Genomic DNA, 25,021 nt, shown 5'->3' on the forward strand with positions numbered 1-25,021 from the left:
AAAAAGGAAATTCTAACGGTGGACTATCCATAATTTAACGAAAAAAGTGGGGAGAAAATTGCTATATTGACATTCTCTGGGTTACAAATCTGCAAAGTGTGCCACAGAAGCTTTCAAGTTCTTCAGTCAAAAAAGTTACTTTTCAATTTCCCTCGAAATCCCCAAATTCAAAGCCTTCCCTCATTCTTCCTATTCCATTCCCAGAAGCAAAATTTCATGACATTCCCATAAATTCGAAGACAATCAATGGCAGATTCGCAGTCGGATTCAAACGCCTTCAGTGTTCGGATCGTCTCCATCGATCACTACATGGCTCCGCCGACCCATGGCCTTGATATCTCTTACAGTTCCTTCCAAGGTACTCTCTACTTTCACTCTCAAACGACGCCGTTTAATTTCTTTTTTTCTTGTTTTTTGTAAAATTGTGTAAATGTTTGATATTAGAAATAGAATTCTCAATTGAAAAGAAAGTGAAACTCATTTCAAAATTTTCGAAATATATATTATGATTTTTTACATTTTTTTGGGGCAAAAATACAATTATCAAGTTGAAATTTTGTCAACTTTTTCAAAACTATAATTTTAGTTCCTCTGTTCATTGTTAACTGTTACAATTGCAAAACGTGTTTGATGGGATCTAGGGGTGTAATTGTATTTTTACTTTTTTGTTTTTAAGATGAATTTATACTTATACTTACTATTAGAGATTTTATGGAAAAAAAAAAAAGGTTTAAATTTATTGTCCCTGCATTTACTCGTACAGCAAGCGTAAAAATTCTTAGTCTAGGTTTAACCTAAAATTGGGTTCGCTAGTCTATAAGCTTTACATTAGGTTCATTATTTTGTTAAGTTGAATAAACAAGATTTAGTCGTCAAGGGTGAGGCCAAACTAAGTTAAATTCTTGCCTCCACCTTTCCCTTTTCTTTCTTCCAATCACTCAACAACTTTAACACTTACTATTATAAGAAGTCCTTGTTAAATAGTTAGAAACAAACGGACAAAATAGAAAATATGATAACTCTAAAATTGTCGAAGTAAAAAGATTTAAAAAAAGAAAAAAGTTCATGAATTTAGGATTATGAGGAACAATTAAGGATAGTGAGGACTAGCTAAGGGTAATATTAAACTATTTATAATTGCACAGATTGTAGGGAAGAATTTAATCAGTCCCAATGCTTATAATTACTAGATATGATAGAATTTCTCTTAATTATTTTTATATATTAAAACAAAAAAGAGTCTGAGAATCTGTGATGTCTCTTGTACACTGCTGTGGTGAAAAAATGTTCAAGTTAAAATGTAGTTATTCATTTTTCCAGGGAACCAAACATAGAGCTAGGAAAATGGTATTCATAGAAATGTACATTATGTGTTAAGTGGTTTTTTGAATTCTTGAAGGTGGCAAAGTGAATGAGGTTCCTGTTATAAGAATATATGGTTCTACGCCGGCTGGTCAGAAGACTTGCTTGCACGTCCATGGGGTAAGATCATTCCTGTTTTTCTGGCTTTTTATTGAATGTTATCAAAAGCTTGGATTCGTCAATTTTCCTTGAACGCCGTAGTATAATCAGGCATATCAAAGTTTAAGAAGCTATATTTTTCTCCTTTTGGTTATGTTGAGAAAATGGAGGGAAAATTAGGACTCTTGTTTTCTTCTTTAATATCAAAATTTAAGTCCCGCCTACTTTGAAGTGAAATTTAGTGGGACTTAAAGGATATTCCAAATTCATCCTTCATTTTTCTCTCTCTTTTCAATTGCAAACTGGAAAAATATATTTCTAAAAAATTATCTTCTTTTCCATTTTCTGGTGGTGAATCAACATTGTGCTAAAGGCGAGTCCAAGGGGTTCTTCTTTAGAAAGGTCCCTGCATTATCAAGAAAAAAATGTTTGAAATAACAGATATTGCATGCTATGTAAAGCAATATTTCATGTATAAAGTACTTTAAGCATATGAAAAGTGTTTGAAATTTACTCTTCCTTTCTTTCTTTATTAGTACATTGTAATTCTTGACTAAATTATCCATATTTTTTGCAGGTTTTACCCTATTTATATGTGCCTTGTGCAGATATATCGCTTCAACCACACGAGGAAGGTAGATAATATTTTTTGAATTAAGCCAATGGAATAAAAATTGGATTTATGTAGCCGCTCCTAGTTAGTCAGGATCATTTTTTTTTTTTAGTTGATACTGTGAATTTGGGCTATATTTTTTTATTTATCTCTTAATTTCATTTTGGATGCGATATCTTCTTCCATCCGATGGAAATTAAGTTTGTCTGTCCTGATGTTAAGATGTGCTGTGATTTTTGCTGTCTGGTTTTCTGCTTTATATATGCTTTAGATATGATTCCTATTTTAAATTTCTGAATTTATCCTTTTTCTTGTTAATATGCATAGGTGATGCATACACACATGCTGTATCTCTTGCGCTTGAGAAAGCTTTGAAGGTATGCTTGGTTGCAACAGGTTTTGTTCTAACCTCTGTGTTGTTTGTTAATTGGTGTTTCTGCAATTTTTCCTTTGCGTTGCTGATCCTGCAGGTATCATAAGTTTTTGCTTTGGTTTGAACTCTTACAGCTTAAAGGTAATGCTGGTTCAAAGCGACAGCATGTACATGGTTGCAGCCTTGTACGAGCAAGGAAATTTTATGGTTACCATTCATCTGAAGAGCTTTTTGTGAAAATACATCTGTATCCAAACATTATACTATCTTTCTTAGAGTTCTCTTATATTGATATAATAATCTAAGAGTATGTTTATTGAACACCTTGACAAAGATATAGCTATTATCCGCATGATGTCTCCCGTGCTGCCAAACTTCTTTTGGTACACTTCTTGAACCTTTGACCGATGCTCAGTTGTTTTTTGGAATCCTTTTGTGGTTTGTATGGTTTTTTTTTTTAAAAAAAAACTACTTTATCTATGCTTGCTCACTTAGTGGAGCTTTTTTCCTTTGCCACGGGTATTTCTTGTCAATTTCTTTTTTTGATAAGTTCTATCATGGTATTTTCACTTCTGATGTACTTTATAAGATTCCTTTACTTATAAGCTTAGTTTGTTTCGATGAAAAACTTTGTGTAAAGACATTTTTCCTTGTTTTTCAGTGTTTGGTAGCATTAGAAAAAATGAGTAAAAGAAAAACTATTTTTGGTCAACAAAAATGTATGACTTATTTTTAGAAATTGTTTTCAACTAAATTTTTTTGGAAAACAACTGTATCTCACAGCAAGCTAAATAAAAGAAATTAGGAGATTTTTTTTCAACTCATTTAATGTTGCTACTAAACATGGGAAAATGAAGTTTTTTTTATACATTTAAGGTTTGTGTTGTAGATGATTTTTCATCATGCATATAGGATGCTATCCTTTATGGTCAATGTGCATGATTTGGAGTACTTTCAAAAATAATTTCTCTCTCTCTCCTAGAATTTTAAGAGTGATGTATATTAATCACTGCCCTCCTTTCAAATGTTGCGACCAATTGGTTGGAATTTGCTATGACTTTTGCAAGTTAGATTAAGAGAAAGTATTGTTTGTAGAAGTTTTTGTCACCCAAGCGTCCACGTTTTTTAGTTAGGCAATCTCTGACGATATATCTGTTCAGTGTTCAGCGTTCAGCGTTCAGCATACAAATGCATCACTTATTTTACTGTTTGTAGACATTGCACGGACAATGTCACCTATGTTTGATTGACCATTTTTTTTATGGCCTCTAAATTTTGATTAAAGGTGAATTTTATTTAGATTCATCATTTTATTTTCCTTTTGCAGATGTGTTAGAATGCCTGCTTTTTTTTTTTTTTTTTGATAAGTAGAATGCCTGCTTTTTAAAATAGTAATACTTGCTTTTCAGGGTGGTACAGTTCTTGATGGAAGTTTACAGCCCTATGAATCTCATATTCCCTTTATTCTCCAGTTTTTGGTAAATGCTTCCCTATGTTTGAATCATTGATTTATTTTGTTTTTGGGGGGTGTCTAATAAAATTGAAAACTGTGGTTCCCAAATGATTCTTAGTTTGTAAGATACTTATAATATGGTTATTTTATGATGAGGAATGCAACATAGTCACCCACTAGGCAATTGGCAATGAGGTGCCAGTGGGTTGGCAACATGTGCACTCTTGGGACCCACTAAGGTGGGTCCCATTGTGATGCATTTTTCTGACTCACAATTAATAATCATTCTTGTGCAATGTTTGCATACTTCAATTCAATTCTTTATTGTTTTACATTTTATGAGATCTAAGCTTTTCTTTTTGTCAGATTGATTATAACTTGTACGGGATGGGCCATATGCATTTATCAAAGATGAAGTTCCGTCATCCCGTACCAGACACTTTCTCACCAAGGAAATCTGATCATATTGGTCTGCATAAACAACATATGGATAAGTTGACCTGCATGCCTACTGATTTCCAGGTTATCTTTTCCTCTCTTTTCTGTGTCAAATGCTTTTGGCATGAACGTAAATGTTTGTCTGCCATAATTATGTGATGATCATTAATGATGTGTGAATTTACCATTAGGCAGACCCAAGTTGTGATGCATCTTTAATTTCACCAATTTGGATATCATCGACAATTCCAGCTGATTGGATATGGCAATTTCCTAGTGAGTTTGAGGCTTCCTCACACCAGGATGTTTATTGCAATAAACGTCAAAGTGTCTGTGAACTTGAGGGGGATGCTTCCATAGATGGTTTGTTTGACTTTGCAGTTATATCACATAAGCTTTTTATGATTCTCTTTATAGGTTAATGTGAGAATTGTTCTTTTGGGTTTTGCAGACGTTCTTAACCAGCAGTTTAAAAATTATTCATCCCTCTCACAAACCCGTTCAGAAGTGAAAATGGTTCAATCACTTGTGCCAATATGGGAGGTCTGTTTTAGTCATATCCATTTTCTGCCTTTTAAGAGTTTTTTGACATTTTATATTGTTTGGTCATTTGATGAATTTCTCCTTGGTGTTCTAGGAGTATGAAAGGACTGGAATGCATGAGGTGATAATGCCTCCTGATCCTGGCAAACCACCTCCACAAGATGTTCTTAAAACTTTGTCACTAGGTCTTGAATTTGAGAACAAACTTATTGAATTGTGTGGTGAAGCAGAAAACTCTTTTACTCTGACTCCATTTAGGAAAAATGTGAAGTTAAAGCAATCAATGACATCATCAACTGATGAAGGAAATTTGGTTGGACTTGGACATGTTAACCCTAACAACATAGATGGAGAACCTTGGAAGAATACTAAAGAAAAAGAAATAATTGGATCTTTGTCACCACAAGTTTCAATATGTGAAGAAGATGGTCCGATACTCACTGAAGGGAGGGATACAAGTATTAAGCCATTATCTATTGATGAAATGAGGTCATCACCAATTACTGAATCATTAGATCCAAAGGTAATTCATCATGAGGTTGCATGTTTATCCTCCTCGATGTTGGGCGTTTTCACTTTTAAGCATAAGTTTTCTTTTGACCATGTGACATGATGGGGTCCTTTGCTATTTCATGGTATTGGACATGGAAGCTGCAATACTGTCTTGAATGCCTTTTGGTTTCTTCTAAGTGTTTTCTTAAACCATCTCTCTCTCTCTCTCTCTCTCTCTCAAACTGAGATATTTAGAACTCGTGTAATTGTACCTCAATGGTGTTTGTTTGGTTGGTGAAATGGTGTACGTTATTTACTAGACATCTCTCATGTGTTCTTAAAATCCATGTGTTGTATTCAGGTTGCAGATAAGGAAGCCCTCAGTCTTCTACGGTGGCTTGCCACATCTCAGGCTGCTGAAGATATAAATTCTGATGATGAACTTGTTCGTGAAACTGTTCTGAGTCCTTTGTTGCCTGCAACAACCATTGATAAGGTGCTGGAGAAGGCTAATATGGATTATGAGAGCGAGTCTCAGAAGGAGTGTCAAGACATTCTTGATTCAATTGATGACTTGATTGACTTTGAGGGCCTAAAGGAGAGAGCCTCTTATTGCTCTGATCAGAATCATTCTTCTACTAGTTCATCAGAGGAAATGATTCCACAAGTAGATGGCTCTGTGGATGATCTAATCTCAATTCCTTGTGCTGAATCAACAGGAAATTCATTCAAAACAGAGATGAAGAATGAATTTGAAGGGTCTTCAGAGTGCCAGTTGTTGCAGGATTTTGGTGCTAGGCTCACCATTAAGCACAAAAGAAAGCAATCTAAATGGGGTTTGTTACCATTTTCCAAGGTGCAAAAGGAGAAGAATGATTTGGAGCCTGTTGGTCTCCAAATGATTGATGCCTGTGTTTGTGAAACTAAAGATCCTGTAGGTACAAGTTTTTTGGCTGGAAATGAGGCAGAAGATTGTGCAGATAGTTCTATGAAAAATGTTGATACAGATGTTAATGATCTAAAGGAATCAAGCACTTTGATTGGATGCTCTGTGCGAGATTTGATGAGGAGAAAGAGATCCCACCTAGTCGAACCACATGAAGGTGGGTCTGGAAGAACTAAAAAGATGCTTTTGGAAGGGAAGCAAAGAGAAGAATTTTTTCTCTGCCCAAGAAGATTTAATGATGAACTTGACAAAATCCCTATTGAGTCTCTCAATTTGAAGAAATCTCTTGCAGGCCAACAAACAAATTTCTGTGAGACTTATGAGGTTAAAGCAGCACATTCCAATTCTTCCTTGTATGGAAAACTGCCTCTTTTGTACAGCAGTGAGTTCTCGTCACAGGCTAGTATGTTGAAAGACGGCCATTTTGGTTCTCATGAAAAAGTTGGTGATGAGGTCAGAATAGGAGCCAATACCACTCCTGTGGATTTCACAGCAACAGGTCCTCAATTGCATACACAAGAATGGATTTCTAAGCCCAAGACTATAGATTCTGCAACTTCCATGGGCCATTCTCAAATTTACAATGTTAAAGAGTCTGGTGTAACTGCCATGGCTATGGAGAGATTTCAACAAATAGATGCTGTTGCTTCAAGCTGTTTGCAAACGGATCTGGTTGAATGTGAAGTATCTGGTGCAGACTGTTCCATGTATGGAAGTGGCCATAAAGATGAACCATCTTTGGGGTGGGTACATGATAAATCTTTTGAGAATCTTGTGGGCACAAATGCCAGAACCAACTCAATGGATCTGCAAAATCAGAATTGCCATGGTGGAAAACAATTAGGGGATTTTGTTTTATCTGGGTTTGGCAGCTCAGAATCTGTAGTTGTCAACACTCAGGCAAAATGTACCGAACTAATTGGCATGACCTTTTGCAAGAAACCCCCCATTGCAGATTGGACAGATATGGCATTTGAAAATGCTTCATTTACACTTACCATCTCTAATCCGGTGGAGGATAATTTTGATGGATCATCAGGTTTCCAAGTTTCTTGATAGCATCAATATTTCCAATTTTTTTTTACTGGTCCTTAGGTTTAGAACAAAGCTCCATTTGTTCATTTTGTTTCTATAAACACGACTTAATTTAGTTCTATTTTTTGTGTTTTATTTTTTTTGGGGGGGGGGGGGAGGGGAAGGGGTTGATGGTGATTTACCTCATCTTGTAGTGCATGTTTTATAGTATATTTGACCAACTTATATATTTTTAATAGGGACAGTTATGGATGATATTTCCCCTTTCTTTGAGGGAAATTGTCAAGAAGCGAAAGAAGTTATGGACAGTCATGCTAGAATTAGTGGCTCTGATTCTGATCAATTTGTCATGGGCATCCCTACTCACTGTCAAAATGATGGCTCTTACTTGTACCTCTTAACACCAGTATTATCACCTCCTTCTACAGATAGTGTATATAGATGGCTATCCTATGATGACAAAGGTGCTTTAGAGCTAGTAAATTTATTTATTTTTTATTTGTTTATCCATTTAAGACTTTAAGTAAATGCATTGGCTTCCTGTTATTATTTATTTAAAATTCCCGATTTGCTATCTTTTGGTTTTGGATTTTTAGGTTCTTCTTTAGGGGGCAATGTAGAATTAGTGGAGCCATCACCTCTGAAAGGTAATTTGCTTTAGTATTATTTGTGTAATTTCTATGATTCCTAAACTATCATCTTGAGTTTCATTTGTCCTCCCTAAAATTTAGAACTCAGCAACCAACCTCCTGACATCACTCAAAATTCCAAATAGCCAGTTGTTGTTATAGTTGTCATCAAAGTAGGAGCAGATTATTGAAGAAATGTATCAACCCCTCCTCTCCCCCACAAAAAAAGATAAAAGATACAACCAAAGCTCTCTTTAGCTTTTTCTCTTTCTCAAGTTCATTAAATTGCTCTTAATTTGATGATAAATGGAATTGTAAGGCGCTTTTCGAAGTTTGAGTGAGATTAGGGGGTTGCTTGCTCGATTTAAACTTTAGGAAGATATTGTAACTCAGGTTATAGTTTATGGTGGATTTTTGCAAGCTACTCATGTTAATTTGTGGGAAAAATAACATTTGCATTTGCAAATGAGAAACTTCTTATCAATTTTATGACACTTTGCTGGTTCAGCTAGCAGTTTGATTGGTTCTCAAAGTTCTTTGCCTGATGATTGTGAGAAGGCACAAAGCTTTTTCCTTGATAGTTCCAACAAGGATATGCCTGAATCTGGTTCTGGATCTCTTGTGGAGCCTATTTTGGATCGTTTGTATCATGAAAACCCCAGAAACCTTAATGCAGAAAGGAGTGCATTTGGTGATGGGGTGACGGCAATAATCCAGGGGGGAGGAGGTATGGCAAAAGAAAAATCATGCTCTGATTCCTCGCACGACATGTCTCAAATTTCAGGACCGGATGGGAAATCAAAGCCTACTCCTCTTAGTCAAAGTGGATTTCAGGATCCTGCAAGCGTTGGTGGTGGACAACAATTGACATTGTTAAGTATAGAGGTATCGGGCTACTTTTTTTTTTTAGTTTATGTTTGATATTTTTGCAAAACTAGATGTACTTTTCTAAATTAGGGAGTGTTTGGTAATGTTGTTCTAGTAAATTTGTTTGTATTTTTTAGAAATATGTGTGAATGAAAAAGTGCATGGAAATACGTGTAATGTTGTTTAAAAACTAAAAATTGTTGCTCAAAATCACGTACCAAATGGCCCCTATATTCAAAAGATATGTTATCTCAAACCTAAATTCCCATGGTTTTTTTTGTTTTATGTTTTTTGGTGAACATTCCCATCGGTTTGTATGCTTAATGTTTTACATTATTATTCAAAATACTCTTCCATATTTCTGTACACAAATATTGACAATTCGATTATGATATACTTTGCATTTGAAGGGTGTTCTTTTAAGTAGGGAGTTCATACTTTCTCATGCTCTTAGCACTTGGAAATTGGTCATTTAGACAATAATATGACATTATCCTAAATCAGTTTAGTTTTGGTACGGAAGTATAGCACCATCTTACCTTTGCCAATATCAATACTATCAAGTCAACTCGATAGTATTTCAAGATTAGGGAGAGTTAGAGAGAAAAGCTTTGGCTCTTGGTCTTCTTTAGGATTATAATAGTACGTTTCCTTTTCCTTTTGAAGTTGTTTAGTGATGAATTCACTACCTCCAATTTTAAATTTGTAGTTTCAAATTTAATGTGGTTAGTTTGGGCAGAACGCAATACCCGCACGTTTGAAGACAAGGAGAGAACGTTAGATCATCTAAAATCTCTCCTCTTTAATACTCTATTTCTTTGGGCTTGTATTTGGGGGTGTATGAATTGTATTTCTTTATCTGATTTTTTAGTCTATATTTCCTTTAGTTCTTGATTATATTGTATCTGTTTTTTGTTCAGAGTGTTCACCATCGTGAACATGATGTTCAATTTTTTCAATAAAAGTCTTATTACCTATCAAAAAAAAAAAAATTGTAGTTTCATATCAAGTTTAGCTTTTTTAAAACCTTAATTTTTTCACTTTTTTGAAGTACAAGTATACTTTACACACTTCCAGCAAAAAAAATTCAGAAAAAAGCTAGATAAGTTGTTCCCAAACAGACACCAAATTATGTATCGTCAAAAATTTATGAATTAGTTTTTTTTTTTTTTTTTAAGGTGTGTTTGGATACCGCTTATTTTGCTGAAAACTAAAAATTGAAAACAATAAAAAAATAATAAAAAGTTACTGTTCACGCGTCATTTACGGTTCATTTACTTATTTGCACTGTTCATGGGAGGCTCTGGTCTTTGAAAAAAAAAAAAAAAAACACTGAAACGCATAAACGCTCAGCTATCCAAACGCTATCTTAATTGGTATAACTTGTGTGTATCACGGGAATAAGGAAATTTTTAATATCTGCTTGAAAAATTAGTCATGGTCTCTCTCTTTCCTTAGGAAACGTATTGGATTATGAATCCATTGTGGTATGTCTTGGTATATCCTGAGACTTATATTGTGCGTTCATTCATATGATTAAGAATCATTTTTTCCCACTTTTGTTGCTTTCTATAACCGGATAATTAGAACTTTATTTATGCTTGTTATTACTTTTGGATAAAATCATCTATCTATAAATTCTCCCTTACAATTTTATAATGGGAATAGGTTCAAGCAGAATCTAGAGGAGATCTCAGACCTGATCCTCGATTTGATGCCATCAATGTCATAGCTCTCGCTATTCAGAATGATACGGATTCCATTCTTGAAGTTTATGTGCTTTTGCGGAGTAAAACTGAAGCTTTTAAGAGGTATGGTTGCTGATAATCAAATTGAGATTTCATGTAATTTTTCTGTCCATTGTTTTTTTTTTTTTTTTTTTTTTGTGTGTTGAGTGTGACTTGATGTTTAAAATTTTTGTAATGTGGACATTTGTTGATAGGTCTGGTCTGCAAGTTGAAAAATCAACTCATATGTTCTATCTATTGTGCTGGAAATGTGAACATAAGAGAATGGAATAATAACAAACCTTTTGATTAAAATGCATTTATAGCCCTCAAATTTTCACTAGTGCCAATGAACTCTAGCTCAATGTCACTCCCTTCTCGTGTAAGAATGGGTGAAGGGTAAGATCGTGGGTTTACAGTATACTGGGTGTATAGCTAACTTAATAATTAAAGAATAAAATTAAGCCCACTGAACTAAATTTTCAGTCAATTTTACCCAAAAGCTGACTGAGGTGCAAATAGAGAGTTTTATTTTGTTACTCTCAAGTCAAATTGAGAATGGGGGGTGACCATGTGAATGTCACAGGGCCACTAAAGGCACTTAAGGGTAATACCCATGCCCATACCCTGGAGAAAAATAAAAGTTTTCCCTAAATATTGGTGAAAGTTGGATGGGTGTTGGTGCATTTTAGCCAAACATCTTCATGTTTATTGCAATGGACTGAAATATTTTTTTTGATAAGCGAAAACTATTTTCCACAAATTGCACAATGGACTGAAATATAGCGAAAGAAGATTGTTATTATTATTATTTTTTTAATGTTGGAATAAGATAAGAAGATAACTTCTAGCACCACAATAAAGTGTGTTTTGTTTGTTGCTTCTCTTTATTTTGAAGGCTAGGGGGCTGCCTCCGTTTTGTATCTTCCGTCCTATTACTTTGATGAAGATCTTTTTTCCTTCCTCTCCTTTTAATTCTTTTTCTCTGGCCTAATAAAATTGTTATCCATCTGTAAAAGAAGCAGAAAAGTGGGCAATCAATAAGAATGAGGAGAACCCATACAGCCATCACAGCTATTGTTACTTTCTTATGTGTCACCCTGCTTGAATGTTCCTTAAATAACATGGATGGTACTATGTATGTGTACACTTGTAATTTTTACTAGTTGATTGCTTTTGGTTTTTTAAATTTAGGTGGACTATTTTTACACATTTTTTTCCTTATATTCATTTTATAGCATAAAATTGGAATAACCTGTTTAAATGTTGTGTTGTGCACTAGAAAGCACAGAAGCGGCTGGGAGGGTGCCGCACCCGAGTCCGATGCGGCGTCCGACGCGGTTGACCGTGCATCGGTGCTGCGTCGAGGTTTTTTTTTTTTTTTTTTTTTTCAGATTCGCGCCGAACCGGGCTGTTTCGGCCGTTTCCGGCATGTTTCGGCCATATCGGTCCGTATCAGCCGGCGACCGATACGGCCGAAACATGCCAGAAACGGCCGAAACAAGCCGAAATCGGCCGTGAAACTCGCCAGAGAAGCCAAAATTCTGACCTCAGATGTGTTTCTTGCCTTCTTCTTACTTTGTTTTGTGAATCAAGTATATTAATGTGTTTTTTAAGAATATTTTAATAGTAAAAATATATAGAAAACATAAATAAAAATATTTTTAATAATTTTTTAATCGCCGAGTCCCGCCGCACCCGCACCCTACTTTTTCAAAAATTGCCGAGTCCCGTACCCGCACCCGCACCCACACCCGAGTCCCGAAACGCACCCGTGCTTCATAGGTTGTGCACCTGACTGTGTATGTTGCTGCCTCTTGGAATGTTACAGTTGTTTGGGCTACTTTGTGGCCTATGCCATAAACATTGTTTGATGCCTTCATTATTTTCTCTTTTATGGAAGATGGCTATTTTTTAATTGCTTTTTATAATCTTCATTTATTTGCAGGACTCTAGATGGAATATCTGCTTGCAAGATGTTGGTTTTCTCTGAGGAGAAGTACATATTGAGTCACTTTATGAAGATTGTCTGCTCATCTGACCCAGATATAATAATGGGTTGGGATATTCAAGGTGGTTCTCTTGGTTTTTTGGCAGAAAGGGCTTCACATCTTGGTATAGGTTTACTCAATAACATATCTCGAACACCATCTGAAACCAAGATAGCTGCTGGAGATTTAGATATTCCTGAGAAAGGAATTTTTGATAACTTAATTCCTGAACAGTTAAATACTGATCCTGTCATACTAGAAGATGCCATTATCGAGGATGAATGGGGTCGAACTCATGCCAGTGGTGTTCATGTTGGTGGTAGAATTGTCTTGAATGTATGGCGATTGATGCGTGGTGAAGTTAAGCTTAATATGTACACAATTGAAGCAGTAGCCGAAGCTGTGCTGAGGCGAAAAATTCCTTCATTTCGTCACAAAGTACTAACAAAATGGTTTTCTTGTGGTCCTGGACGAGGAAGATTTAGATGTATAGAGTATTTTATAGAAAGAGCAAGATTGAACCTTGAGATAATGAACCAACTTGATATGGTAGGATACCAAACTTTGTCGGTTGAGTTATGCTTTGTTGTCATGATAGAGGTGTATTTGTCATGCCCTAGCCTGGTTAGAGCTTCAGTTGTGTTAACCAAAGTCTTTCTGATATTCTTAGTTCTGAATTTAATGGGTTTTCTTTTTTTAATTGTAAGCTCCTGCTTGAATTATCTTGGTATGTGTTTTTGCAGATAAATCGAACATCAGAACTTGCTCGTGTGTTTGGTATTGACTTTTTCTCAGTTCTCTCCCGAGGTTCACAATACCGCGTTGAATCCATGCTTCTGAGATTGGCACATACACAAAATTATCTTGCTATATCCCCAGGAAGTCAACAGGTTGCTTCTCAACCCGCAATGGAATGCCTACCACTTGTGATGGAACCGGAGTCAGGTTTTTATGCAGATCCGGTTGTTGTTCTTGATTTTCAGTCTCTCTATCCTTCTATGATAATTGCATACAATCTTTGCTTTTCTACATGCCTTGGAAAAGTTGCTCCTTCAAAGGCAAATACACTTGGGGTTAGTTCATTTTCACCAGATCCTTCTGTTCTAAAGAGAGTGAAAAATGAGATGTTACTTACTCCAAATGGTGTTATGTATGTATCTTCAAAGGTCCGTAAAGGCATAATGCCCCGTTTATTAGAGGAAATATTATCAACTAGAATAATGGTGAAACAAGCTATGAAAAGATTGTCCCCCTCGCAGAAAATTCTTCACCGGATTTTTAATGCAAGACAGCTTGCTTTGAAGCTGATAGCAAATGTAACATATGGCTATACAGCTGCTGGATTTAGTGGTCGCATGCCTTGTGCAGAGCTAGCAGATAGTATTGTTCAATGTGGCCGTAGTACTCTTGAAAAGGCAATTTCATTTGTGAATGCACATGATAAGTGGAAAGCTAAAGTTATTTATGGTGATACTGACAGCTTGTTTGTCCTCCTCAAAGGACGCATGGTCAATGAGTCTTTTCGAATTGGGAATGAGATTGCCTCTGCAATCACTGCTATGAATCCAAACCCAGTCACTTTGAAAATGGAGAAAGTATATCATCCATGCTTCCTCCTTACTAAGAAACGCTATGTTGGTTACAGTTATGAGAGCCCAGAACAGTCTGAACCTGTATTTGATGCTAAAGGCATTGAGACAGTACGCAGGGATACATGTGGAGCTGTTTCCAAGACACTGGAGAAGTCGTTGAGACTCTTTTTTGAACATCAGAACACTTCTGAACTTAAAGCATATTTGCAGCGCCAATGGACCCGGATTCTATCCGGCAGGGTTTCTCTTCAGGATTTTGTTTTTGCAAAGGAGGTTCGATTAGGTACCTACTGTACAAGGAGCTCTTCATCTCTCCCACCAGCAGCAATTGTGGCCACTAAAGCGATGAGAGCTGATCCAAGGGCAGAACCACGCTATGCAGAGCGAATACCTTATGTTGTAATCCATGGGGAGCCGGGGGCCCGCCTCATTGATATGGTTGTGGATCCATTGGAACTTTTGGCAATGGATTCCCCCTTTAGATTAAATGATTTATATTACATCAACAAACAAATAATCCCTGCTTTGCAGCGGGTATTTGGACTTGTTGGAGCTGACTTGAACCGGTGGTTTATAGAGATGCCCCGTCCAGTCAGGGAAGCCTTTGCTAAACACCCCATCTCTGCTCCAAATGGACAACGAACCAGAATTGATTATTACTATCTCTCAAAACATTGTATACTTTGTGGTGAGTTGGTCCAGGCATCAGCCCATATTTGCAATCAATGTTTGCGAAAGGGATCTTCTGCTGCAGCAGCTGTGATTGGAAGAACTTCAAAATTGGAGAGAGAGATGCAACACCTTGCTGCTATTTGTCGACATTGTGGAGGCAGTGACTGGGTTGTGGAAAGTGGAGTCAAGTGCACTTCACTAGCATGCTCAGTGTTTTATGAGAGGCGGAAAGTTCAGAAAGAACTACAAAGTCTTTCTTCCGTTGCTGCTGATGAAGGTTTCTACCCGAAATGTATGGTTGAGTGGTTTTGAGCACTAGTCATTCCAACATGTGCTTCGACGTTGGGAATTGAAAAGAAGGATTTTCCTTGTTCAATATTCTCCACTCCGCACATTTCTCCATTGTTTGAATGAGGTTACTGTTGTACTTGTACATACCTTCTTCTTCACTTAGTCCTGTGTTGTAAGTTGTATGTTGTGTTTTTTAGGTGATTAATCATATGTTGTATATAGCAACAAAGAAGTCTGATGCCCAATGTAATCCTCTGTTTTGCTGTGATGTTAATACCGTGCCTTGCTCATACAAAAAAGTGGTCAATGCTACTAACCAACAAGACTCTTATACACTATTTGTTTGTACTTATTTACAGCAACAAAGAAGTCTGATGCCCAATGTATTTTATGCCCCCTTTTTTTTCATTGGAAAATTGTTTGAAGATAATTTTCTCTGTTTTTCAATATTTGATAGCTAAAAAAAATTTAAAAAAAAAAAAAAAAACTATCTTTGATAAACAAAAAAAGTACAATTAAATAAGAAAATTAGGAGATGCCAACGGGGACTTGGCTCAGTTGGATATGGTTCGTTCGCTTTACCTAACACGCTCAGGTTCAATTCCCGCTACCAGTAGGAGTCCGTTGGTGGACATCACATCTCTAAGCGTGTGTGCTCTGCTCAGGGGTTTAATATAACCATAAACACTCCTATTTTTTTTCTCAAAAAAAAGAAAAAGAAAATTAGGAGATCATTTTTTAACTCATTTAAAGTTGTTATTAAACATAGGAAAATGAAATAGTTTTATAGAAAATATTTTTTGAAAAATGACTCATTTTTGTAGTTTTGATGGGATTTATGTAGTGGTTTGCAGCTTTGCATTCTTATTTTCAAGTAGTTCATGGTTTTTTTGGACTAAATAGTAAAGTATTTCAAAGTGAACACAACAATCATTAGAAAGAAAGTGCAGGTCGAAAAACAAGTATGCCATGAGGCCCTATCATTTAGCTTGTCTAGTATGGCCCTAGAGACGGTTTAAGCTCTGTTCATGTAGGTCACTCTCTCTCTCTTAGTACAAACAAGCCTAGCCTTGACAAAATTTGAGACCCAAAATTAAAGTCATTATTCTTGTTAGAAACGAATCAAAACCTTCAAATTTTAAATTCACTAAAATGTCAGTTAAGCTTAACAAGAAAACTCAGTTAATTATTCTTGAATATAAGACTTTTATGAGTTGGAAATTGGAATCATTTATCATCTTGGTCAACAAGTAAAAGGCCCTTAGAAATATTTACAAAAAAAAAAAAATTACATTTGGGCTTTGATATATAAGAATTTATAATTTGAAAAATAGGACCAGTATACGGAATGAAAATTATGAATTTATTAAATCCAACATTCCTCTCAACATCAAGATGTGTGATACACACCAATGAATCTCACTTAGTCTAAAAGAAATATGACAATTGAATGAGATATCACCTCCTTTGGGTGTAGATGGAGAAGATATTGATTTTATTGGGTATGTAGGACAAACTATTCTACACAATCCTCTCACAGTCTCACATAAGTGCGCATAGGTACCAAACTACCAATACCATTATATGACAAGATGTTGTAATCCATACTAAGATTCTATAAAGAACGAAGTTTCTCTCCAAAGTCCAACTAAAAAAAATTAACATGATTATATAAATTGAAAATATAGCTATTTGATTACATGTTTACATGCATGTCAAATTTTGTTCAAATTAGATATTAATTACTATTTTTTTTGCTATTATATTAATTACTATTCAATTAGTAAACGTATTTTTTTATGCATAATTTAGGACTATAAAAACTTGAAATTTAAACACTTAATTGATGATATAGCTATTGATAGATTTGCCAAAATTCACATCCAATAAAAAATATGGGGAGAGTTTGAAGGGTTTGGAGAGAAACTATAATTCTCTAAAAATAGTAACTCTAGTATGACGATTAAAATCTTATTCATTACATATTGAAATGAGTGGATTAATATCTATCTTATCATCAAAATTCAAAGAAATATTAACTATCACCACTTTAATATTTCTATAAATTATTAACTGGGCAAAATTCAACCTGTAGGGACATTGGGCCCAAGGGTTCATTATCTATTTGTATATTGGGACTATGGCCCAAGTTGAGGACTAAGAGTCGTCCAAGAAGGAAAAATCCTTGACAGAAGAGACTGTGTTAGTAAATAAAGAAGTTGGTTTTGGTCATAATGGCCCAGGAGGATGGTCCGAGGATGAATGCCTCCTTGTCAAATAGAGGCCGAGGTCAAGAGGAGTGATCCATTGTTTAGGGGAACATTTTAGGAAGTTTGATCGGTATAGATAGGCACAATAGAGACATAGGAAAGGGAGAAGTCCTAAAATATCTAAAGAGAAAACTCCTACCACCGTATTAAATGCACTACAGCTAACTCTTTAGCTAGATTAATGTGGAGGTGATATCTGAACAGTGATTATCAGCCTTACAGTTTCTACATGAAGACTTATGGGGGGTGCTGATGGAACAAGTATTAACACCAACCATCGGGCATGCACGTAGAAGGTGGAGATGAGATGGGGAGACAATATAAAAGAATAGGGAGGCAATGAGACAAAGGGATCGGAAAAGAAAGAGAAAATTATTGTATTATCAAGAACGGACTTTGTAATCAAACCTGAAAGAAATATATAAGAACAGATCTCCTCGGACTTCGCCGATGACGATTTTCTTCATTATAAACCAGTCTATTTGCATCTCCATGTCATCTAAATCTACTTTTGTGTCTATCTAATTCATTAGAGCCCAATCTTTCCAATCCACTCTCTATAGATTCATTGTTTTGGACTTTTTGGGCCTCAATCCATCTATCTGCTGGGCTAGGGATTCAAATCTGGTCCTTACACAACCATTTATTTCAAAATATATGGATATGATTTAAAACATTTTATGACAGATTTACTCTAAAAACTCTAGAAGATTGTCGCCCCAATCATCCCCTTAGAAGCTTTTACACTTTGTTTGGAAAAGGGGGAATAGAAGGGAAGAGAAGAGCAATGAAGGAAAGAGAAATGTTTCCTTTTTTTTGCTAGCAAGAGAGAAGAAAAATAAGGAAGAAATTGAATCACTTGGGCCCACACTTTGGTTTCCTGTTTCCGCCTAACTTTGGTGAAAATTGAGAGAAACACCATTAAAAATAAAATAAAAAAATTGCAGCAACAAAGTTTGACTTATAAGTGCTTCAAAATTAAAATTTTTCCCATTAGTTTGTGTGGGGCCCTAAATCTGAGGTCCCAGCCCACTTTGTGTCAAGGGCCCAAAGCCTAAACCGAGGAGCCCTACTGCCGAGGACGCGCGATGAAAGCTCCTTGAAGGCCCAAGGATGTGGCTGAGGACAATCTCACGCTCAACACCTCATAAAAACGCATGAGGAAAATGACAAACTTAGTACAAGAGCAGTACACGTGAGAAAGCTGCCAACACCATAATGTGGAGCCCAGCACCTGACAAGCTCATACTCCATACCATGCTATCCAGCTTTTCCCAACCACTCTGACGTAAGGATTGATAGGACGAGTGAATATCCCAAACCAGGAAAAACTGACACGTAGATGAAGAATGGGAGGTAAATACTAGTATAAAAGGGAAAGAGAGCGAAAAGGGAGAGGGGGCTGGGAAAAAGGGAGGAGGAATGGAGAGAATGTAATGCTCCTCGGACCAATTCCGAGGAGTCAAACCTTTCAAACTACATTGATGTAAGGCTCATCTATACAGCCCAAATCCCTCTTTGTATGATCGCTCATGAAACCGGGACCAAACCGAAGCCCAGCGCACAAAGACAGACCTTTCCAAACCCACTCTCTACAAATCATATTGTTCGGGTCTTTTTGCACACGAGCCCAACGTCATCCTTGGGTCGTTAAAAATCGTGTCCCTACAGTTTGTATTCTTATTTTTACTTCATAAGTGTATAAAAAGTTAAATAAATAAAAAACAAATATTTTTCTTTCCATGTCTCTTCCTTGCAAACCAAACAAAGTAATTCTTCTTTTTTATTTTCTCTTTCCCTCCCTATTTCCAAACACATACAAGAAAAGCATTTTCTTTTTCCTCATTTCCAACCAAACAAAATGATAAGGTTTTGTGGGTTTCAATTAATTGAACTAATAAAATAAAAATGGTTGAATAAAAAATCTGCGGTTCAATGTTTGTCTACACTAAAAATCAAATGGTGTTTTGGTTTAATAATAATGAGCACAATTATCAAAAATAAACATCATAAATTTTTTTTTAAGAAAGTAATAGACGTCATAAGTTGATACGTGAAAAAAATATGTTAAAATTTATTATTATTATTATTTTGGGTTATAAAGGTGAGATATCTCATACACCTGTTATACAGTATCATTTATCTCCACAGCCACAGGGTTTAAGCTTTTTTCTCATTGCTCATCACTTCCCTCTTTCTCACTCATGCAGAGGGTTTTAGCTCTTTAGCTCAAAAACCCTTAAACCTCATTTCTGCTCTCTCTCTCTCTCTCTCAAAAATGGCACAAACCCCATTTTCTCTCCTTCTCCTAAGACGCCTTTCTCTCTCCTCCCAAAACCCCAAACCCCCTCTCCCTTTCTCTCTCCTTAAACCCTTTTCTTCTTCTTCTTCTTCTTCTTCAGACCCTCCTCTTCCTCCTCCAAAACCCTCCTCTCTCTCCGCCCGCCTCAGCTTCGTCTTCGACCAAATCGACACCATCGAAAAACAGCAGCAGTCCCTCCTCTCCCAAAAGGACCAAACCCTCCAACGCATCCGCGCTTGGCGCCAATCCAGAAACCCCCAAGTTGACCACCCACCTCATCCCCAATCGCAACTAGGGTTGGGGATTGATAGCAGCAGTGGTAATGCCGATTTGGGATTGGAGGTTACGAATGAGAAGGTGAAGAAGATGAAGAAGGAGGGGATGGTGGCGGAGGTGGTGCATCCATGGCCTGAGTGGATTGAGCTCATGGAGAGGTTGGTGGGGCAGAATTACTTTGATCATAGGAGGAAGGATGAGGACAGAATGGTTGAAGAGCTGGGCCTCAATGCTTCGGAGACGGTTACAGTTGAAGATGAGGATTTGGGGATTGATTTTAAGGATTTCAAGGCAGTGCACACGGCGTGCATCAATTTCGGGAAGGACCGGTTTGATATTTTGAGGTTTGTGGGTTCAAATGTTTTTGTTTGGAATATGAAATTTTGAATTTTTTTGGTGTTTGGTTTGAAAATGATGATTGTGTGTGGGTGCAGTGGGAAATATGGATGTTGATGATGATGATTATGAGATGATTTTGAAGAAATTATTAGAATGATAAGGTTATTATTGACTAAGTGAGCATTTGGATTATGAATAGTATTGGTTTAGTCTATGGGAATGTTGAATTGTGCAGAAATGGATTTGGTATGGAGTTCAGGTTTTCTTTGGTTTTGAAATTTGAATTTTATTTATAGTTTGGTTGATTACTGTTGGTTTTTATGAATCATATCAAATGGATTTATACTGAGATCACCTTTTAGGGAAATGATCATGATGCTAATAAGTGTCCTTCAGGTTGATTTGATCCATTCCATGCTTGCTGTCGCTAAAAGTAACCATGCTATTTCTTGTGGCAGTTAATATAGGAAAAGAGACAATCCCAGCTTTTAAGTCTTAGAAGTTTAATGTTGTTCATGAAATAAAACAACTTAAATCATATAAATCAAAGTGAGTTTCCACTAGTTCAGTTGATAAAGTTTCCTGTCATCAGTCATCACACATTAGACTTGAGATTGAATCCCGCTTACACTAGGGGTGAGGGTTAAGGGAAGGAAGAGTTCTACCACCTCTTGTGTGTCTCACAGAACTAATGATCCTTAGAATGGGACCAAAAGAAAAAAGTCTTACTTCATTTTTTCCACAACCAATTTGAAGGAAAAGTAAAAGGATGATATGCCCCTTTTAGTTGATTAGTGTTAGACTACGGTACTGAACCCACTTAAGTGCCCAATTTATTTTCTAGGACTCTATTAATACAATAATGAAATTAATACCACTTTGCTTTGCAAGTGCTGAGACAGAAAATTAATTTCAGGTCCTTGTCGAGACAGGACATTCAAATTCTGGTTGGTTTTGGATGCCCAAGTGCAGACAAAAAGGTGGTTTTCTCTGCAAAACTGTTAAGGAAGCACGTCCACCTTGATGAAGGAGATGTGAGTGTTACTTTCTTACCTTATTATGTGTTGAGTGTATTGGTTGCCAATTTCATGCAAAACTTGAGTTAATTACTGACATACTGTTGCCTCTCCTTTCCCACCCTCCCTATCCTTGTTTGTTGCTTAGTATTTGAAGGCTTTACCTCTTTTTCTGGATTCTGGATGCTCACAGTATGCTCTTATTTTACAACCTACCTAGTTAGACATAATTGCTATTGTTAGTTCAAAGAATATAATGTTCTTAAGTTTAGGATGTTCGTGTCAAGATATTGAACTGTTAATGTAGTATGTCCTTTGCTCTGCCTTCTAATTTAGTCGAATAAAAAAAACAAGCTTTTATATTCATATCCATTAATATTTTTATGGCACTGATCAGATACAAGGCAGTCTATTGATTTTCCTTCCTTAATTGTCTATGTACTTTTTTTTTTCTAATTTCCAATCTTTCCAGTTTCATTGCCTCATCCCTTGTACTCATTTATATATGTTTATGATTGAATATTTTATTATATAAGTGCATTTTGGATAATGGCAATTCGTATGTCAGGTTTGCAGCTCCTGCAGTTTGAGGAACTCCTGTGACAGAGCATATTTGGTTACGAATAAAGAGGATGAGGCACGAACTATTGATGTTATGCGTGTTCTATTGACTTTTGGTTTTGACCCTGTGAATGGATCAATAGTCAACAAGGATATTCTGAAACAAAAGTCTGTCAAGACTGTTGTTCGTAAGTTGCTTCACGAGGTTGTCAAATTGAGCTCAGTTCCTATAGACCCAAATCTTCCTCCGCCAGTAATTAAAAGGCCTCCACCCAAAGTCAAGCAGCCTCCTCCTCCTCCAAGGAAACGTGTTGGACGCGATGATGTTGAGATGAAAAAAGGAGACTGGCTGTGTCCTAAGTATGTCTTACCTAAGAATTTTTTTATCTTGTCATGGCCAGGCAAATTTATTGTGTTCTGTTATCAATCAAAGGGTTTTAATTTTTTCTGAGGATGCATATAAATTCCTGTGAAATTTTATTTAAAAATTATCTACCTGCTTTTTTTGGCTGTTTTGTGCAACTATGTCAAAGTCATTTTACACATGATTAGAAATATCTGCAACCCATGACAAAATGCTTTCAAGGTAGATCCTTACCAACAATTAAAGATGCTGATACTTGCTGATCTCAGGTGTGACTTCTTGAATTTTGCAAAGAATACTGTGTGCCTACAATGTGATGCCAAACGTCCAAAGAGACAGCTGCTTCCAGGAGAATGGGAATGCCCTGAGTAAGATTTTACTCCATGACTATGTTTTTTCCCCTTGTTGCTGATATTAACTTGAAAATAATTCAAAGATTGGTTGGCTTTTTGGAAGTCTCTTTGTTGTCTGTGATATGATTGAATATTATCATATGCAGTTCATGTACACCATATAGTTTTAGGTTCATTGGGGGTGCATGCAAGGGCTTCACAATTTTTTATTGGTTTGATAAGAGTGTAATTGAATACAATTTGGTCAGAATTTTAGAGTTACAATATAAATTTTGACTTTTTCTGCATCATCTGCCTACTTGATTCTAAGTCCTTTATTAAAAAAATAATAACTATATAAAATAAAGTTAAAAAAAAAACATGCTGAACTTAATGCAATGGAGTGCATGGCCATATTATATTGTTCTTTGATTTTTACTCTTCACTGTCATCTCCCTGTAACCTGAAAAAACATTGGTCTGGACCCCTGTTGAATGTTTTTTTTGTAAATGCATATTAAAGATGAACATCTATACTTATACATAGCCAGTGTTAATGAAGAGTTTATTGCATCTCTTTATTGTTGATTTTGTATGTGGCAGGTGCAACTTCTTAAATTATAGGAGGAATATGGCATGTTTTCATTGTGAATGCAAGCGCCCACCTGATGAACTTATGGAGGACAGAATGCAAGAAAGGCAACATGGTCCTAGAACAAGGTTGGAGAAGATTGCTAACCGGCAAGAGGTTTCTAATGCCTGGAATTTTGATTTTGATGACAATGAATCAGATGGGGCAGATGTTGCTGCTTTTGAGTATGCAGATTCTCCCAGGATGGCTGAAAATTCTCCTTTAGATAGCCACGCTCAGAGAGGAAATTTCAGAGGGCCTGAAGGTGATTTTAATAGGTCTAGCAGTGTGCCAAGGGTCCATGAAAAAGAATATTCTGATGGTGATACTCATGGAGCTCGGATGGGGTTTGATGATTTTGATGATGAAGAAGATGATATTGATAGCTACGAGCTTGATACTCATAACAATTCAGCACGGAAGGCTTCTTCAAATGAATTTTCTGAGGTAGAAGGGTACTCTGGATCAGAAGATTTTGAAGGCATTGGTAATGGCATGGCTGCTCGTCATAGAACGAGTTCTCCATCTTACAGTAAGTCATCCAAGCCAACACGTAGAAAAGCTGCTTTCTCAGGCTCCGAGGATGATGGACTTGATTTGGATTCAGATGAAGATCTTTCAGTTCATCCCAACTGGAAATCTAGTCATGTTGCTAATTCTAGACAAAGAAGTAGAGGCAGAGGTAAAGCAGGTCCATCCAAGGATTTAAGCTTTGGTTCTGATGAGGAGCTTGGCCTCTACTCTGATGTGGATGATGATTTAGATAGAAATTTTAATTCCAGGAAAAATAAAGGGAATAAATTTGGTTCTGGGAGAAGGGATTTCCAGAGGAAAGGAAGTTATGATAGTGAAGATGGTCTCTTTTCTGGTTTGGAATTGGATGATGATAATGTACGATCTTCTAGAAATAGATTTAGAGGGAATAATGTAGAATCTGATAGAAGACAAAATAATTCTCAAGGTCGTGCCAATCATAACTTCACAAGAGATACAAAATTTAGATCTGCTGGTAAGATGAGTGGTAGAAGGAATTCATTCAATGATGATTTTGATGAACCATCACAAGGGTCTCGAGGTAATAAGAGAGGATCTCAAAGGACTCCTCGTGATGGGTGGAGAAAGAATGACAGAGGGGGTGATATGCAGAATTTTAAGGGGCGTAGAAGAGAAGATAGTTTTGGGAAGCAGCAACATGGAAGGTTTAGTGAATATGATAGGGACATGGGCAGGGATTTCGTTGAATTTAAAAACAGTAGGCGTGTTATAGAAAGATAGATCTGAGACATGCAATAACTATAATCTTGCTTATTAGTTATCTAACCTCTGATAGTTTGCAGTTGGTTCCCAAAGGGCATGGTTATAAAGATTCATATTCTTGGAAAAGACCATTGAGAGGTTAGGATGGGAAGCATGGTTAGTTCCCAATCTGCCAACAATATTTGAAGCAAATTAATGGATATTCGTGGTTCTTTTTTAAACAGGCACAGCTATTGGCTCTTGCATCTTGAGTCTGCTAGATTTGCCAGCAGAAACTTATACAATACAATCCATGCAATAATTCTTCTTCTTCTTTTTTGGGGGAGGTGGGGTGGGGTGGGGGGTGGTTGAATTAAATTTTGTCCTGAACTGCTCGGATGTTTGATCAATACAATGAGCATTGTATCACTGCAAGGGGAACTACTTTTGTAAAATCTCATAGTCAGGTTGTGTAAGGTTAATTGGCAATTTTTGCTCTCTTTTTTTCCCACTCTCTTCCTCCACCTTGTGTTGGACTAATTTTACAATTTTTCTCTTCACCAGAGTTTAAA

General features: G+C 36.3%; 1 protein-coding gene across 1 annotated transcript; it reads left to right on the plus strand.

The window, feature by feature from the left end:
- The first annotated feature begins 36 nt into the window (after positions 1-36).
- LOC115981499 (DNA polymerase zeta catalytic subunit-like) lies at positions 37-25,021 on the plus strand. Its single transcript, XM_031103685.1, has 23 exons — positions 37-358; positions 1,400-1,482; positions 2,039-2,096; positions 2,402-2,451; positions 2,582-2,694; positions 2,788-2,830; positions 3,857-3,925; positions 4,267-4,422; positions 4,530-4,701; positions 4,790-4,881; positions 4,976-5,404; positions 5,735-7,358; positions 7,594-7,818; positions 7,951-8,001; positions 8,492-8,868; positions 10,519-10,661; positions 12,526-13,117; positions 13,312-15,126; positions 19,639-20,315; positions 21,227-21,344; positions 21,895-22,247; positions 22,521-22,619; positions 23,186-25,021. Exons 1-23 carry the CDS (start codon positions 247-249, stop codon positions 24,486-24,488), a joined length of 8,754 nt encoding a protein of 2,917 aa, XP_030959545.1. The 5' UTR covers positions 37-246; the 3' UTR covers positions 24,489-25,021.

This window comes from Quercus lobata, chromosome 3, assembly GCF_001633185.2.
Source record: "Quercus lobata isolate SW786 chromosome 3, ValleyOak3.0 Primary Assembly, whole genome shotgun sequence".
NCBI lineage: Eukaryota > Viridiplantae > Streptophyta > Magnoliopsida > Fagales > Fagaceae > Quercus > Quercus lobata.